At 44.7% G+C, this 18,232-nt stretch overlaps 1 protein-coding gene across 2 annotated transcripts in view; it reads left to right on the top strand.

The window, feature by feature from the left end:
* Positions 1-1,500: 1,500 nt before the first annotated feature.
* IPMK (inositol polyphosphate multikinase) overlaps positions 1,501-18,232 on the top strand; it is a 326,827-nt gene continuing 310,095 nt past the window's right edge. For both annotated transcript variants that reach the window (XM_082269139.1, XM_082269138.1), the window contains exon 1: positions 1,501-1,834. In XM_082269139.1, coding sequence (XP_082125265.1) covers positions 1,678-1,834 — 157 coding nt within the window. In that variant the 5' untranslated portion in view covers positions 1,501-1,677. The remainder of the gene's footprint in view (positions 1,835-18,232) is intronic.

The following is an 18,232-nucleotide window of genomic DNA, read 5'->3' as shown; positions in this document are numbered from 1 at the left end:
AGGGGAAGCCTTCCATATACTACCCCAGCCTGTCCGTATACATCCCCAGCCTGTCCGTATACATCCCCAGCCTGTCTGTATACATCCCCAGCCTGTCCGTATACTACCCCAGCCTGTCCGTATACATCCCCAGCCTGTCCGCATACCACCCCAGCCTGTCTGCATACCACCCCAGCCTGTCCGTATACATCCCCAGCCTGTCCGTATACATCCCCAGCCTGTCAGTTTACCACCCCAGCCTGCCTGTATACATCCCCAGCCTGTCCGTATACATCCCCAGCCTGTCCGCATACCACCCCAGCCTGTCCGTATACATCCCCAGCCTGTCAGTTTACCACTCAAGCCTGTCCGTATACTTCCCTCGCCTGTCCATATACTACCCTAGCCTGTCTGTATACTACTCTAGCCTGTCCGTATACTACCCTAGCCTGTCCGTATACTACCCTAGCCTGTCCGTATACTTCCCTAGCCTGTCCGTATACTTCCCTAGCCTGTCCGTATAGTATCCTAGCCTGTTTGTTTGTATACTTCCCTAGCCTGTCCGTATACTACCCTAGCCTCTTTGTATACTTCCCTAGCCTGTCCGTATACTTCCCTAGCCTGTCCGTATACCTCCCTAGCTTGTCTGTATACCTGCAGACCACAGCTGGTGTGAGGAAGCGAGCCGGAGTTGCCATTATTTGTCTTCAGTCTGGGCCCAGAAGAGCAGGTGCAGGCCTGGGGACCACGGCTGAAGAAATAGCTAGGGAGGCACCACAAAAAATCTTCACCCCTGCCAACGTATACATGGGCAGTGTAACACAACCTCGCAGCACAGAGCTGCTGTGTGTTCCTCTGCCCGTGCCTGCTCCAGCTCACACCAAATAGTCCATCCGTGTTATACTCAGCTTCACTACCATGCTGACAGCTTCCCTGAATATAGTAAGATGGCGAGCGTCATGGGGCCCCCTACTGGCCCAGGGCTCCCGGGCAGTGCCCTAAATGCCCGTATGGTCAGTTCGCCCCTGTAGTCAAGGTATGGTGGTGGAGGGCTCCGCTGTGTGTGCCCTCACATCAAGCTCCAAGTATGTTTGAATTCTTCCAGGCACGTCGGTGGCCCAGGGCCCTCATACACAGGATGAGGTGTGATTTTGCAGGCCAGAGGTGAGTGTGTCACAGTCATATAATTATCTCCCTCCTGTATCCAGTGTGGAGAGCACTACATTCACACACCTGAGTAGTAGACTGGTAACTGACACAGCTCACCCTCCCCACCCTCACACACAGCACACACACACAGCACTGACACCGCCTCAGCAAACACCACCAAGCCCATTGCTGTGATTTGCATGGCGGACACGCCCGCTCAGCGACGTGCCGTCCGATACCACGCCCCCCCATTGGAGCTCTCTGAACGGGGAGAGAGGCTCGTCTACAGTGTGCGAAAGCGCTCTCGTGACGTCAGCAGGCGAGAAGTGGGCGGGCCCGGGCTGCCAGAAAAGTAACGCGGTGACGCAGGAGGCTCAGAGGCTGTCAGCTGCGCCCAGTCGTGCTCTCGGTGGCCGCGTGTGTGTGAGCCGGGGGAAGGGGCAGCGAGTGTCGGCATGCTGGGAATGAGGAGGAAGGGCAGCGGATGGTGAGGCATGTGACGCTGCTCTTACCTGGGCGCACACAATTTCATCTCCTCTCTGCTGTAGGATGGCAACCCAACACCAGCACAGGGGTGCCGAGCCCCCGGACCACCGACAGCGCCCCCCTGGGGACAAGGAACTGCACAGGAACGACAAGTTACTCAATGGCTGCGTCCCCCTCTCGCATCAGGTGGCTGGCCATATGTATGGCAAGGATAAAGTTGGTGGGTATTGCTGAGCTCAGCATCATCCTTCTAATAGGTGTTCTCCTGTGTGTGAGGTGGGGGGTCAGCCAGGTGTGTGCCACTTGGGTCAGGTGACCGCAGGTTTGTGCCACCTGTCCAGGTGTGTGTTTGCATGCGCATGAGTGAAACCTGTCTGTGTGACAGTTATTCAGGTGAGCGCAGGTTTGTGCCACCCGTCCAGGTGTGTGTTTGCATGCACGCACATGAGTGACACCTGTCCAGGTGTGTGTGACAGTTATTCAGGTGAGCGCAGGTTTGTGCCACCCGTCCAGGTGTGTGTTTGCATGCATGCGCATGAGTGAAACCTGTCCAGGTGTGTGTGACAGTTATTCAGGTGAGCGCAGGTGTGTGCGCCAGTTGGTCAGGTGAGTGCCACCCGGCCAGGTGTGTGTGTGTGCGCGCGCGCCACCCGGCCAGATGTGTGTGCGCGCGCGCCACCCGGCCAGGTGTGTGTGCCAGTTGGTTAGGTGAGGGCTTACTTGTGCCACCTGATTAGGTGTGTGCGTGCACGACAATTGGGCATGTGAGTGCCATCCATCCAGGTGTGTGCACCAGTTCAGGTGAGCGCAGGCTTATGCCACCCATCCTAGGTGTGTGCGTGTGTGCTTACCTGACCAGGTATGTGTGCGTGCCAGTTGGTCAGGTGAGTGCCACCCATCCCAGGGGTGTGAGTGCGCACGTGCCACCCATTCAGGTGTGTGTACCAGTTGTAAAGATGAGCGCGGGTTTGTGCCGCTTGACTAGGTGTGTGTGCACGCTAGTTAGTTGAATGCCATCCATCCAGGTGTGTGTGCGCGTCCCACCCATCCAGGTGTGTGAGCACATGCCACCTGGCCAGATGGGTGTGCCAATTGTTCAGGTGAGGGCAGGCTTGTGGCACCTGGGCAGGTGTGTGTGCTAACCATCCAGGTGTGTGCGCCAGTTGGTCAGGTGAGCACAGGCTTGACCCAGCCAGATGTGTGCCATTTGTTCAGGTGAGCTCAGGTGTGTGTGTCCGGGCAGCCAGATGAGGGTGCGTGTGCCCTCCCTTGGCTGGCTGGGTCAAACCTGTGCTCACCTAACCAACAGGCACACACACCTGGACGGTTGGTGTTTGCGCACTCGTGCGTGCCACCCAGTCACCTGTTTGTGTGTGCCAGTTGGTAAGATAAACGAAGGCTTGATCCACCTAGCCAGGTGTATGTAGTCTTCTAGCTCACACAGGCTGGGTCAGTACGTTGCTGTAAATGAGCCATGGCTGCCGTAGAGCATACCTTTCTTGTAGATAATCCCTGAGTTGTTACTCTATGGAATAAAGTAAACAGGACATAAACATTGGCTGTGTATGACTTTAATAACGTTTGTATGGATGGCTTTGTCCTGACACATCTACACGTTTTATTTGTAGGACTGATAATTGTATTGTACATGTTTTGGATAGGTAAGGATGGGTTTAAACCCCTGTAGTTGGAGGCTAAGTTCACCTTTTGTGCAAGTGCATGCATCATATTTTTTATTTTCACAGGAGCCTGCAGAGCATTGCACCAGCGACCAGTGGATCACAGGTGCAATGCCAGGCTTCTGCACGCACTGCTTGTACCGCTGTATGGACTTTCTGGTTCTGTTCTAAGAAATACAAGACGTTTGCCGCAGTGGAAGATGGGACTTGTAGTTTATTCATTTACAGCTTCCTATGAATGACGTGGCTGTGTGGGTTTTGTTGTCCAAATGTGACAGCGTGTGGGGGGGGAGAGGAGCTCTCATCTGTTGTCACAGGGAGGGGGGAAATTGTTACACCCTAAATATGTGTATAAAGTGTAACCTGCTCCAAAAAGGGAACCTACCCTTAATTTTGCTGCCTGTGTAGTGTGTACATTTGGGGGTATTCCCCTTCACTTTGTGTTTTTTAGAGAGACAGCTGAGGGTGAGAATCTGTAGAACTGAGAGTAAAGCCTCGTACACACGCAACGATTATCGGCCGACCGATCGTCCGTCTTTTGTCCAGAGTGGTGTTTTGTTGGTTGGAATGTGCTCTAGACTGCACACGAATTTTCTCGGCCAACAAAAATCTACTTTAGAAGTGATGTCATGTGTTGGTTTGCTTTCTTTGTGTTCTTTCTTCTTTGAGCATGCCCAGTCTTGCTCATAAGATTTTTCCCTGTCGAAATCTGTACTGACTGCACGAAAATCGGCCGTGTTTTGACGGCCAACAAAAATTTTATAGCCTGCACACCAGATTTTTTTCATCAAAAGTCGGAGTCGGTTGTCAGTAGCATCATACTAACAAGCTGAAAATTGGCAGATCGGACGTTGGACGAAAATTCCCTGCCAATTTTCGACGCGTGTGTACGGGGCTTTAGCCCTCGTTCACATTGTGCCGATTTGACATGTTAAATCAGAGCCTGTTGCCCGCAACGGCACCATCCGAATCATTGTGACATTGACTTTGCGATGCTGCACCAATCCAAAAAAGTAGTTTCTGCGCTACTTTGGTGACATCTGGCTGATTTCAAAAGAAATCTGTGCAGGAACCCGCACAGAGGTCTCTCAAATCGTCCCTGAACTCGCACAGACATGCTGGTTTGAAAGAACTCGCACGATTTCAAACCTGCCCTCAGTGTGAACGGGGGCTTATCCTCACCCCTTGTTCTGGTCACACCTCTAAAATATTGATTTCCCATCACCTGCAGTCAAGGTGACAATGGGTAACAGGACAAATGGAGGAGGGAGAGTAATACAGACTAGACAGGGGCTCCGCTCCTTCTCGACTGCACCTAAAAAATGTAAGAAAATTGACTATACAAATCCTTCACCATAGGATAAAATGTCAGTGCGTGTTCCTCTGTTTTGATGAGTGTCATTGAAATGAGCACCTCCTGAGGCTGTCATAAATAAGTGTTGTGCTGGCTGAGAAGCGCTCTTCACCTGACTTGTCCTGAGGTTATCGTTCTTTTTTTTTTTTTTTTTTTTTTTTTTTTTAATCAATGTTATCGCTGCTGTTTAGGCTGCGTATTTTATGTTGGGAAGGAGCCATGTACTGAGCTCTGTGTAAAGTACAGGATATTGCTGATATTGGGCTTTCATTTGATATTTATTTTTATACGTGAACAATCTTGTATTGTGAACTAGGTTTTATGCTTGGAGCCGGTTCACACTGGGGTGACACGACTCCTTACTACTTCGGGGGCGACTTGTGCATTACCATGCACCACGACTTCGGAGCGACTTGCATGGACTATACATAATGGAAGTCTATGCAAGTCGCTCCGAGGTCGCCCCGTAGTAGTAGTACAGGACCCTTTTTCTTGTGTCGCTCCTATTAGAACGGGTCCTGTAGCGGTCAATGGAGGGAGTGCGACTTGTCAGGCTGACAAGTCGCGCTAGTGTGAACCGACTCTTAAGTGGCACTAAACATTGGATTGACCTCTGGAAGATTTTGGCCCCCCTTCATGACCAGGCCATTGCATTACTTTAACTGATAATTGCATGGTCATGCAGCGCTGTATATAAATGAAATTTCATATACTGTATTTTCTGGCGTATAAGACTACTTTTGAACCTCAAAGAAATCCCCCAAAAATGGGAGGTTGTCTTATATGCGGAGTATAATATCTCCAAGGTAACCTAAGTATAAGTTTTACCGGTAGATCATGTAATAGGGGGGTCGTCTTATATGCCTGAAAATACGGTATATATTTTCCCCACAAATAGAGCTTTCTTTTGGTGGTATTTAACCACTGCATTTTTTATTATATAAACAAAAAAAACCTGATAATTTTGCAAACAAAATATTTTTTCTTTTCTAAACCTATCCAAAAAAAGAGACAATGTAAAAAAATGTAATTTCTTCAATTTAGGCCAATATGTATTCTGCTACATATTTTTGGTAAAATAATTTATATCTTTTCATGTGACAACATTGAAGAAATGATACTTTGCTACAATGTAAAGTAGTGAGTGTACAGCTTGTATAACAATGTAAATTTGCTGTCCCCTCAAAATAGCTCAACACACAGCCATTAATGTCTAAACCGCTGGCAACAAAAGTGAGTACACCCCTACGTGCAAATGTCCAAATTGACGAAAAAAATTTGGTGCTAACCAAGAAGACCTGCGCAAAGGATATATTTGACACCAGAGACTTCTAAATATATTTGTGTGTTAAATTATGAATTTATAAATAACTTCCGGGAATTGCTTCCACACTGCGAGCTGCAATCTGAACGTAAAAACGTGCTATTGGTGCATTAGTGTAGAGGTGATGAATCACAATCTATAAATATGCAAATACAGTGATATATAATAAATAAATAAATATTGGCATTCATTAGGCTAAAAAGTCCTTTAAAGTGCTCTGTGCAAACTGTGCAATTCTAATCTCCAGCAGTCTTGGATTTGATGGTAACCTCCACCACAAAACACCTCCACCCAGTGGTCCGATAATATACTCCTTACCAGAATGCGATGACCCCTTAATTACAGGGGGTCAAACACGGCATATCACTCCACACTGGCTCAAGGTTATCCACATCGCTGTTATCACCTCAAAGGACTTTGCCCAAATGCTTTGACAAGGTTCCGGATCTCCGGACATTTAGGGTGCAAAGAAAGATAAAGGAAACTCCAATAGTATAATACCGTTTGATACTGGATTTATTAAAAGATAAATTGCACTTACATCATAGCGGTGTTAATGCGCCTGTAGTACAAAGTATACAGCTGGTCTGGTGGATGAGACGCCGCTCGCGCTCCACGCCTCACCGGAACTCTACGGTCTCACGCCCCCGACGCACGTTTCGTCAGCCGCGCTGACGTCATCGGGGGATCATGTGACCGTAATTTTCCTCACAATGTAAATAGAGGCTGATACGCTCACAGCAACCAATCACCGTCCACCGGCTCCTGAACCGCCCACTCTACAGATAGACTGTTAGGTTCTGCACCTACGTACGGGTGCCTTCCGGGAACAAATTCAGTAATTATTCCTCTAGACAAGTTAAACACTATTTTGGCTGTTACGGTGTGCAAAACCACTAATCCTTACAGCAAATGATTGCAAACTATGTCTATGATCCAATTCTCCAAATTGCAATAGATTAATTTATACTATGGATGGAATGCTGTTTGCACTAAGGAAATAAAACAATTTATTAAAAATTCCTTAAAATTACCCAGTATATATAAACACATAAATTATAATTATATACATATTTATTACTCAACATCCTAAAATTAATCAATTTATTCGATCAAAATACGTTTAAAAGATTTTATAAAATTATTGATTTTTAAAATTATGTTATGGTTGGGGCCGATTTATATATGTGTGTATTTTTTTTTCTGTAGGGTCTCTGCTATAAAAAATATATCTATATAATGTTTGGGGGGTTCTGAGTTATTTTCTAGCAAAAAACACTGATTTTTAACTTGTAAGCAACATGTGTCAGACAAAGACTGGGTCTTTAAGGCTACGTTCACATGCCAGCATAGCGATCATGGGCAGAATCACCGCGATTCTGCCCGCGATCCGGAAATCATTGCAAATCGCGGGACGCCTTGGCGTTGCCCGTGATTTGCAATAGCACCCCAAACGCTGTGTGATGTTGCCGCGATTTCCACCTGCTTAAACATGGTAACATCGTGCAAAAAAAAATTGTGTGACACATGACGCCCCAAAAGAAGCTCTTGTACCTTTTTTGGGCGTCATGCGTCCCGCGGTTTTTTTTTTTTGCGCGATGTTACCGCGATTCGGCAGGCGGAAATTGCAGCAAAATCACATATCGTTTGGGGTGCTATTGCAAATCACGGGCAACGCACAGGCATCCCGCGATTTGCAATGATTTCCGGATCGCAGGCAGAATTGCGGTGATTCTGCCTGCGATTGCTACGCTGACATGTGAATGTAGCCTTATGCCCCATACACACGTGCAGATTATCTGATACGCTCAGGTGTAAATGGAGCCTTACAGATGGAAGTTCATTCCTTTGATCTAAAAAAACGAAATGATACATTGTAAAACATTGTATTTCTAGTTATCTCACAGCCTTGGCAATGTTGATTAAACATTTGCTGTAGGATTTTTTTCTTTTTTCATGGCAGTGAGCATATAACAGCTCTGCTCTATCTGTATCAGGGATTGAGAGGGGGGGGGGGGGGGTGAATCGAGATCGCAAATTTTACTTTTTTTTTTTTTTTTTATCTTTGAACTATTTGCTTCAGTTTAAATAAAAATATACATAGACTAGACTAAATATATATTATAGTCTATGTATATTTTTATTTAATCTAGTAATGGAAGCGATCAAACTTGTAGTGGTTCTGTGATATTGCAGCGGACAATCTGACACATTGTGGAAACCAGTGACTCTAATACAGTGATCAGTGCTGAAAAAATGCAGTCACTGTGTACTAATGACACTGGCTCGGAAGGGGTTAACATCTAGGAAGATAAAAGGGCTAACTGTGTGCCTAACCAGTGTTTGGCATCAGTGTGGTGTTTTATTACTATGGGATGTGCTGGATTTTTTTCCCCTGCTGGCAGTCATCCATTGGCCAGCATGCACCCCCCCTCTCCAAGTGGAATTGTAGAATCGCATCTATACAGTATCTGACAAAAGTGAGTACACTCCTCACATTTTTGAAAATATTTTATTAACTTTTCATGTGACAACACTGAAGAAATGACACTTTGCTACAATGTAAATTAGTGAGTGTACAGCTTGTATAACAGTGTAAAGTTGCTGTCCCCTCAAAATAACTCAACACACAGCCATTAATGTCTAAACCGCTGGCAACAAAAGTCAGTACACCCCTAAGTGAAAATGTCCACTTTGGGCCAAAGTGTCAATATTTTGTGTGGTTACCATTATTTTCCAGCACTGCCTTAACCTTCTTGGCCATGGAGTTCACCAGAGCTTCACAGGTTGCCACTGGAGCTGGTGGATGTTAGAGGCCTTGTGCTCCTCACCCTTCCGTTTGAGGAGGCCCCACAGATGCTTAATAGGGTTTGTCTGGAGACATGCTTGGCCAGTCCATTACCTTTAGAGCCCATTCACACTAGCGCGACTTGTGAGGTGACTTGTGTCGCCCCAGGTCGCTTGACATAACAAAAGCAATGTTAATCAATCAGTGCCGTCTTAATTGGCACTACTGAAGTCGCTCCGACTTCAGAAAAGGGTCCTGTACTACTTTGAGGCGACTTTTGATCCGACTTGTCCCATATATTGCAATGGGAGTCACCTCCTTATCTTAATTGAAGCGACTTGTGATCCGACTTTCCATAAAAATGGTCCTGAACAAGAAAAGCATTTTTCTTATAATTTTTATTAAAACATGAATATGTCTTCTCTCCACCTGGCCATTTTTTCTTGCAGGCATTTATCGGGCATTTTTGGAGGCAGGCATGACTTTTTTTGGATTTGGTGCCTGGGGGGGTCCAAAAAGTGTCCCTGTGAAGTTTCAGCTCTGTAGCATGTCCAGAACCAGAAAAAAAAAAGCATTTTTCTTATAATTAATACAGCAGTGTGGGCTCTGGACATGCTACAGAGCTGAAACTTCACAGGTACACTTTTTAGACCCCCAGACACTAATCCAAAAGTCATGCCTGCCTCCAAAAATGGCCGATAAATGCCTGCAAGAAAAACGCCCAGGTGGAGAGAAGCCATATTCATGTGCTCATAAAAATTATAAGAAAAATGCTCCTTTTTTTTTTTTTTTTTGTTTCTGGTTCTGGACATGCTACAGAGATGAAACTTCACAGGTACACTTTTTAGACCCCCCCCCCCCCCCCCAGACACTAAAGACGTGCCTCTCCAAAGACTCCCAAAAAATGCCCGATAAATGCCAGCAAAAAGGAAAGGGAAATCAGGTCACAACTAGAGATATGCCGGTTTTCGGTAATTCGATGTATTGCATACCCACGGTATTGTTGTTGTGGCATTTTTAAAATACCGTGTTTATCTTCTCCTCAAGTCTGCCTTTTGAATTGATACATTTCAGTGAGCTGGATGACTCATTCACTCACTCAACAGTTCACTCACTCAACAGTTCACTCACTCAACAGTTCACTCACTCAACAGTTCACTCACTCAACAGTTCACTCACTCAACAGTTCACTCACTCAACAGTTCACTCACTCAATAGAAACAGCTCTGGTAATATGATCCTAGAGTGAGAGAGCTTAGCTCCTCCCTGTAACCAATCAGATGGCTCCCAGCATACACCCACATGCTTCTTCCAGGGCTCAGACACAGACAATCTGCCTAATACAAGCAAGTTTCTGCGGATAGATAGAATTGAGATAGATAGATAAACACACAAACATACATGGGCATAGCAGCATTATATATATATATATATATATATATATATATATATATATATATATATATATATATATATATATATATATATATATATAACACACACACCAGCCCACATTACATTATTATATAGCCATCAAGCAGTGTCTGGCCTACCTGGTGATGACTGGTCCTGGCGCTTTGATCCGATGGCCTCGTCATTAAGGGGGCAAATCCTTGCGGTCCAGAAGTGGTTAAACCTGCAGGAGGACCGGTGTTTTTATCTATAAATGACTTTACTATTGCTTTAGGCCTGGTTCACATGTATGCGGGTTGGGGGCCCACATTTGCACAGGCATAACAGCCCATTGATTTGAATGGGCTTGAGCTGCTATGCCTGCGTTTTCGGCTGAAAAAAGGTGTATGCAGAATTAAAAAAAAAAAAAAAAAAAAAATGCAGTGGCCATGAAATCCATCCTGCTTTTGCACCATGCGACTTACCTGCAGTTGCTGCACACGCAAACTGTTTTTAAATGCTGGGCCCACGTATATAAAAAACGCAGAAAGCTTGCCAGAGCAGGAACTGCAGGTTATTCGCATTGTGCAAAAACAGGATGGATTTCAAGGCCACTGAATTTTAAAAAAATGCTGCATGCACCTTTTTTCTGTGGAAAATGAGGGCATAGCAGCCCATTCAAATCAATGGGCTGCTATGCCTGTGCAAATGTGGGCTGCCAACCCGCATGCATGTGAACCGCCAACCCGCATACATGTGAACCAGGCCTAAAGCAATAGTAAAGTAATTTATAAATAACACCAGTCCTCCTTCAGGTTTAACCACTTCTTGACCGCAAGGATTTGCCCCCTTAATGACCAGGCCATCGGATCGGAGCCGAGAACCAGTCATCCCCAGGTAGGCCAGACACTGCTTCATGGCTTATTTTAGGCCTGGTTCACAGAGTCTGTACTGACTGACTATATAATAATGTGCAAAAGTGAACCAAAGTCCCTAAATTCAGCAATGAAATTCAAGTGAGGTAGAAATTTAATGATTTAAATTTAATAATTGAATACCGTGATAATATCGTATACCGTGACCAAACCCTAATCAATTAATCGCAGCATGAAAATCTGATACCGTCACAAGCCTAGTCACAACACATCATATTTTGATTGGCCAAATACAAAGTCGTCTCGCGTAAAATAATTCACAAGTCGCTAGAAGTCGCCCCTTATGAGGCAACTTTAGTGGTCGCGGCAGTGTGAACCGGCTTACCCTCGCCCCACCCCCCCAAAACAAAAAACAGAGAAGAAGGGTCCCCCTACGGTCCAAGTGATTCCAGTCCAACACTGTAAGATACACGAAACCATAAAATACACAGCGCCACATTCAACAAGTGTATAGTAAAAACCACTACTGGTCCCCAAGCAGCACATAGCAAAGAGAGAACATCATTAGGTGGAGCATGTCAGAGACGACTGCAGCCACTTATCCCAAATCTTGTGATATTTAGCAGGGCAACCCCTATTAACATAGATAAGTTTCTTATATGGCAGAGTGGCATTCACCTCGGCAATCCAGGCGGCTAGTGTACGGGGTGAGGATTGCATCCAGCTATGCGCTAACGGCTTCCGGGCACTAAACAAGGTATCATACAGAAATATCAATGAGCTTTTATTGACCTCCAGATCTGGAAATAAACCCAAAAGACATTGCTGACCCTCGACTTCTTAAGCAAGGCAGTGGTCATCATGAAGGTGTGTTTGGGGTTGTTATCATGTTGGAATTCTGCCCTGCGATCCAGTCTCAGAAGGGAGGGGATCATGCTCTGCTTCAGTATGTCACAGTACATGTTGGCATTCATGGTTCCCCCCCCCCCCCCCCCCAATGAACTGTAGCTCCCCAGTGCCAACAGCACTCATGCAGCCCCAGACCTTAACACTCCCACCGCCATGCTTGACTGTAGGAAAGACCCACTTGTCTTTGTACTCCTCCCCTGGTAGCCGCCACACACGATTAACATCTGAACCAAATATTTTTATCTTGGTCTCATCAGACCACAGGACATGGTTCCATTTATCCATGTCCTTAGTCTGTCTAAAGCAAACTGATTGTGAGCCTTCTTGTGCATCATCTTTGGAAGAGGCTTCCTTCTGGAATGACAGCCTTGCAGACTTAATTTGATGTGGTGTATGGTCTGAGTACTGACAGACTGACCCCTTCAACCTCTGCAGCAATGGTGGTAGCATCTTATAGCTTAGGCCATCTTTCAGTAGAGCAACAATTCTTTTTCTCTTTTTCTTTTTCTCTTTTTCTCTTTTTCTTCTTTTTCTTCTTTTTTCTTTTTTTTTCTTTTTTCTTTTTTTTTCTTTCTTTTCTTCTTTTCTTCTTTTCTTCTTTTCTTCTTTTCTTCTTTTCTTCTTTTTTCTTTTTTCTTTTTTCTTTTTTCTTCTTTTTTCTTCTTTTTTCTTTTTTCTTTTCCATGAGGTACCATGTTGAACTTCCAGTGACCAGTGTGAGAGCAATAACACCAAATTGAACACACCTGCTCCCCATTCAAACCTGAGACCTTGTAACACTGAATCACATGACACCGGGGAGGGAAAATGGCTAATTAAGCCCAATTTGGACATTTTCACTTAGGGGTGTACTCACCATTGTTGCCAGTGGTTTTGACATTAATGGCTGTGTTTTGGGTTATTTTGAGGGGACAACAAATTATACTGTTATACAAGCTGTACACTCACTACTTTACATTGTAGCAAAGTGTAATTTCCTCAGTGTTGTCACATGGAAAGATATAATTTACTAAAATGTGATGGGTGTACTCACTTTTGTGAGATACTGTGTGTGTATATATTGTGTGTGTTTCTGCACAGAATGGCCGTCCTGTAGCAGTAAATCTGGCCGAAAATAGAAAAAATAGCACTTTCGGTGTTCGGCCGAATAAGTAAAAAGGGCGAATAAATTTGTGCCGAGCTACCTAGGAGTCCTTCAGTCCCCTTCCTCATTGTGGCTCCCTGCTCACACGCCGCCGGTGTCCTGTCCGGCCGCGAGTAGGGGGTGTGACGTCACGCGCGCGTCCCGCCCCCTGCTCCTGACTGCGCCTCCTTCACACTAGGTCCAGCGAGCGTGACACTATGTGCACGCCCCGCCCCCCTGTTCGCGGCTTTTGGCTCCGACCTGGCTGCAGTTCAGGTATGTGGAGCACATTTGGGGGAGAATACGGTAGCTGCACAAGCATTAGTGTGCAGACTGGCATATTTTGCCATATGTTGCCACTTGCCATGCTCATTAGAGTGCCCTATAAAGTGCCCCTTAAAAAAAAAAAAAAAAATGTGCCCAACAGAGTGCTCCCTTGACATAAAATGTGGCCATCAGCATGCCCCTTATTTTATGCTAAGGGACATGCTGATGAACATATTTTATGTTAAGGGGCACTCTGATGGGCATATTTTATGTTAAGGGGCATGCTAATGGGCATATTTTGTTAAGAGCAACGCTGATTTAAATGTTTTGTTTTGCCCATCAGCGTGCCCCCTAACATAAAATGTGCCCATCAGCGTGCCCCCTAACATAAAATGTGCCCATCAGCGTGCCCCCTAAAAATTGGCAAAATAAATGGAAAAAATGCGAAACACCGCGTTCGGTATTCGGCCTTCGGCCAAGCATTTCATTATTCTTTGGCCAAGAATTTCATTTCGGTGCATCCCTGGTAAAAGGTATGTATTCTATTCAGATATGGACTCAAAAAGCACTTTCTATTGCTCTCGGCCTTCTTCAAATTCCAAGATGAACTAGGGACCTGTTAAGATTTGTAGTGTGCATAGAGAAGTGCGCATTCTCGCAACTAAGGTGCTCGTTCCAAACAGCGGATTGGGGGGGGGGGGGGGGGGGGGTAGATGATGATTGGGAGCTCTGAGTATGTTCAGAGGCAAAAAACACAAGATGAATACATTTAATAAAAAGTAGATTACAGGACCGTTAAAGTGGTTTTAAAGGCAGAAGGTTTTTTATCTTCATGCATATGCATTATGATAAAACCCCTTCTGTGTGAAGCAGCCCCCTAATACTAACCTGAGTTCCATCTAGATCCAGCGATGTTGCATGAGAGCCTTGGCTGTCCGGAACTCTCCCTCATTCACTGTGACAACAGAGATTTGGCTTGAGTTCCCCTATAGCAAGCTGCTTGCGGTGGGGGCGCTTTGCCGGAATGGCCAGGATTTCTGGTGAGGGCACAGAGCAGCCCTGATCCTCCTCTTCTCTGGTCCAAGTCCACTGCACAGAGCAGATAAGTATAACATGTTTGTTATTTTTAAAAACAAAAAAAAGACTTTAATATCACTTTAGGCTCCATTTACACCAATGCGTTTTTTCATGCTTTATGAAGAAACGCAGCCCCCCTAATACTTACCTGAGACCATCTTGATCCAGCAACATTACAGGAGTGTTTTGGCTGCCCGAGACTCTCTCCCCTCATTGGCTGAGACGGCAGTGCAGCGCCATTGGTTCCTGCTGCTGTCAATCAAATTCAATGAGGGGAGAGAGAGGGGGCGTTCCACAGCTGTGTGTGAGAATGGACACAAGGAGCTGCTGCTCAGGTGTCCCCATAGCAAGCCACTTGCTGTGGGGCCACTCAACAGGAGGAAGGAGCCAGAAGCACCGAAGAGGGACCCAAGAAGAGGATCTGGGCTGCTCTGTGGAAAACCACTGCACAGAGCAGATAAGTATAACATGTTTTTTATTTTTAACAAAAAAAAAAAAGACTTTTACAATCACTTTAAGTAGTGGATGTCTTTAGATTTGTATTTTTGGAGAACAGAGATATTGTTTACTATCACTTTGAAACAGATGCATGTTATGCTCTGATTGTATAGGTCTCTATTAACTCTCCTTTTAGATAACCTTGTTTTTGTTTTTTGAAAGGGACGGCCAGCAGTGTGAGCCAGTCAGATTGTAGTGCATTGCACAGTGTTGTCATTCTTGCTGTAGGTGGAGAGATGAGTGAGCTCATCCGCTCCCTTTCTGCAGGCTTGGTGGTGACTAAGTTGTATTGCTTATAAACTTCAATGGAAAAGAGTGAAGTCCTTGCCTCGGGTATTACTAATCTTTGGTCTGGAAAAACTGATTGCATATGTGTATACTTGTATAGTGTGGGTTTAAGCCTCCCGGCAGCTACACTTGAGCTGCCTAGTGCACATTAATGCAAGTGTAGAGCACTTATTCAGAATCGCTTTTGTATGCCGCATGTGCAGAGCAGAGCTGGGAGGTCTTGGTGGTATCCTTGTTGAAGCTTGGTAGCTCCCTAATTACTCATGTTTGATTAGTACTGGCTGTTCATAGTGTGGTGACGTTTGAGCATAACTTGCTGTACGTGCCAACATACACATTACAATCTGACTAATTACCTTTTAAATTTACAAGAACTATGCATTATGAGCACCTGACTAACCATGTTAAGACCAGGCCTTTTCTGTTACTTTTACATGTAAGACAAGCCATACATGGAGCAATTTTCTTTTCTGTAACCACAGGTTTCGGAAAAGAAATTAGCTTGACTTTTTTTTTTTTTTTTTTTTTCTCCCTTCAACACAGATTGTGTAGATGCGAGAATCCTTCCTGCCAGGTCATTGTCTTCTCCGTGATTTAGCAGCCTCTAGCAAGGTAAAACCTGGCATGCTGGTTGTACCCAAGTTGATCGATCAACGTGGTAAATTCGGGCTGCCCAAACAGTTTGAATCTTGGTTCCTGCTGAACAAGCTGAAATTCAAACCGTGTATGGCCTGTCTCTACAAATCCCCCTTCCGCGGCTCTGCCCGGGTCTCCTGTCCCACCAGGAGACCCTAGCAACCAGCCGGCATGTCCGCCGGCTGGATGGAGTCCCAATCAAAGCTGGAAGCGGCTTCGATCTGGTCTACGATGACGTAACCCAGAGGCGGCGTCCATGACGTCACATCCGGGTTACTCGGCTGCTAACGGCTGCAGTTTTAAAAAGTGAATATATTCAAAAATGCAGTTTTTCTGCGTTTTGAATACATGGAAGTGTAGTGGTGGGGTCTAGGGTCTTTTGGACCTTCGATCCCTCCATAAAGAGTCACTGCATATTGCTGTCACAAGGGATGTTTACATTGCTTGTGACAGCAATAAAAGTGATCAGATTTTTTTTTTTTTTTTTTAAAACCTGTGTTTAAAATTAAAAAAAAAAAAAAAAAAATAGGAAAAAAAAAAAAAATTTTAGCCATCGCCGTTAGCTCGCGCACGAAAGAAAACGTATACTGAAGTCGCGCTGCAAATTAAATCACCGTTTAAACCACACATATGAGGTATCGCCGCGATCGCCAGAGCGTGAGCAATAATTTAAAAAAAAAAAGAGCTACACTCTTAACTCTAAACAGTAGGCATGTGACAGGTACTCTTTATGGAGCTAACTGGGGTCTGTAAGACCTCTGTCCTTTAAAAGCTTTAGAAACACCAAGATCTGTGTGACCGAATGCTTTTGTTTTTTAAAAATGGTGCTGTTTGCATCTGGGTAAACTAAAAGTGGTGTAGTCATTGCTTCCAGGTTACTATGTCATAGAGCCAAAGGAATTCCAGTGACATACCAGGTACACGACTGGTCGGCAAGTGGCTAATTTAACCAGTGTGTAACCAGACAGGCCTTTGCACTACTTTTTTTTTTTTTTTTTTTTTTTGTAGCTCTAAAGGAGATTGCACAACCAGATTGTAATATATTTTTGGGGAGCCTAAGGCCCCATTCATACAATGAGTGACACAGAGCATTGTGCATACACATGATTTCTGTGCATTGTCAAGATATGCACATAGAGCAGCACATCATTTCTACTGCTGATAAATGTGGCAAAGTAGCTGATGTACCTTTCTGAGCTCCATACACGTTTTCTCAAGGGGAAAAAAAAAGTTCACATCTCCACGCCAAACTCCTGAAGCTCAAAAAAGTTCTGGGGCTTTTTTTTGTAGCTCGAATTGGGCATTTTTGGCGTGTGGTTTTTTTTTTTTTTTACACTTTTATAGAAGTACATAGACGCAAATCGCGCGTTTCTATGTGCTTTTGCTCCTTTTGTCGTGCTTTTCTGATCCAGGATATGGATAAACAACATGGCATTGAATGATGAAACAGATGATCTTTTATCTATTGGCTAGTAAAAAAAAAAAAAAAAAAAAAAACCCCCAAAGAGCAAAAAACGCTGCATGAAAACGTGCCAAAGTCACTCATAAAAAAAAAAAAAACGCTCAAAGACGCTTGGGTGTGAATGCAGCCTAAGGAAGGGGGAGGGCAGTAAATGATAGAAATATTTACTCTCTTCTATTTGTGTGGTGGTTTTTTTTTTTTTTTTTTTATTTATAAATGTCTTTCTTCATTCATGGTAAGATTACAGTTGATGCATAGCAGGCCGCCTTGAGTTTTATGTACTCAACCGTCCACTTGCTCCCCCAACTCCATGTGACCTTACTATCTGTATTTCATATACTGTGATTAGTTGACAGTTTTTTTCCAACATTTTCTTTACTAATGCTGTTCACACCATAGTCTCCTTTCTCTGTTGGCTGAAAGGAGAGAACAACATTTGATGTGTACATTGAGAAGGCTCTTCATTGTAAAGTGTTTTACTTCAACATGAATTCCAGGTATGGATATTCTCTACATACTTCTATTTGACCAGCTTTGACCAATGTAGCTGTTGTACAGCATCCTGGAAGTGTGGCCTTTGCATCAGATATCTTTTTCCACTATTCGAGTTGTGGTCCCTTTTTAAGGGAGAGCTCAAGAGACAAGTTAGTGCTCAGGGGTTCTCTCCCCCCCCCCCCCCCCCCATAGAGGGCGAGTGGTTTCAATGTAATCTTGTTAGCGAGGTGGGGACACATTTTTAAGTACTTTCTGTATTTGTAAGGCTAAGTTCTCACTGGCATTAAAAAGCGGGCATTTGAGAGGCGTTTAAAACATGAAGAATTAGCGTCGCTTCAAAATTGAAGACTATGGTAAGGCTTCACAAACGATCATGCAGGCAGTTTTGGCTTGGTTGTGGGGCGTTAAGATTAGTTTAATAACTAATGGAATAGGTATTTGTAGAGCAGTT

Source organism: Pelophylax lessonae, assembly GCF_965119305.1.
Source record: "Pelophylax lessonae genome assembly, chromosome: 9".
In the NCBI taxonomy this organism is placed as follows: Eukaryota; Metazoa; Chordata; class Amphibia; order Anura; family Ranidae; genus Pelophylax; species Pelophylax lessonae.
The sequence above is the reverse complement of the archived record's forward strand: the minus strand, read 5'-3'. Positions and strand labels throughout refer to the sequence as shown.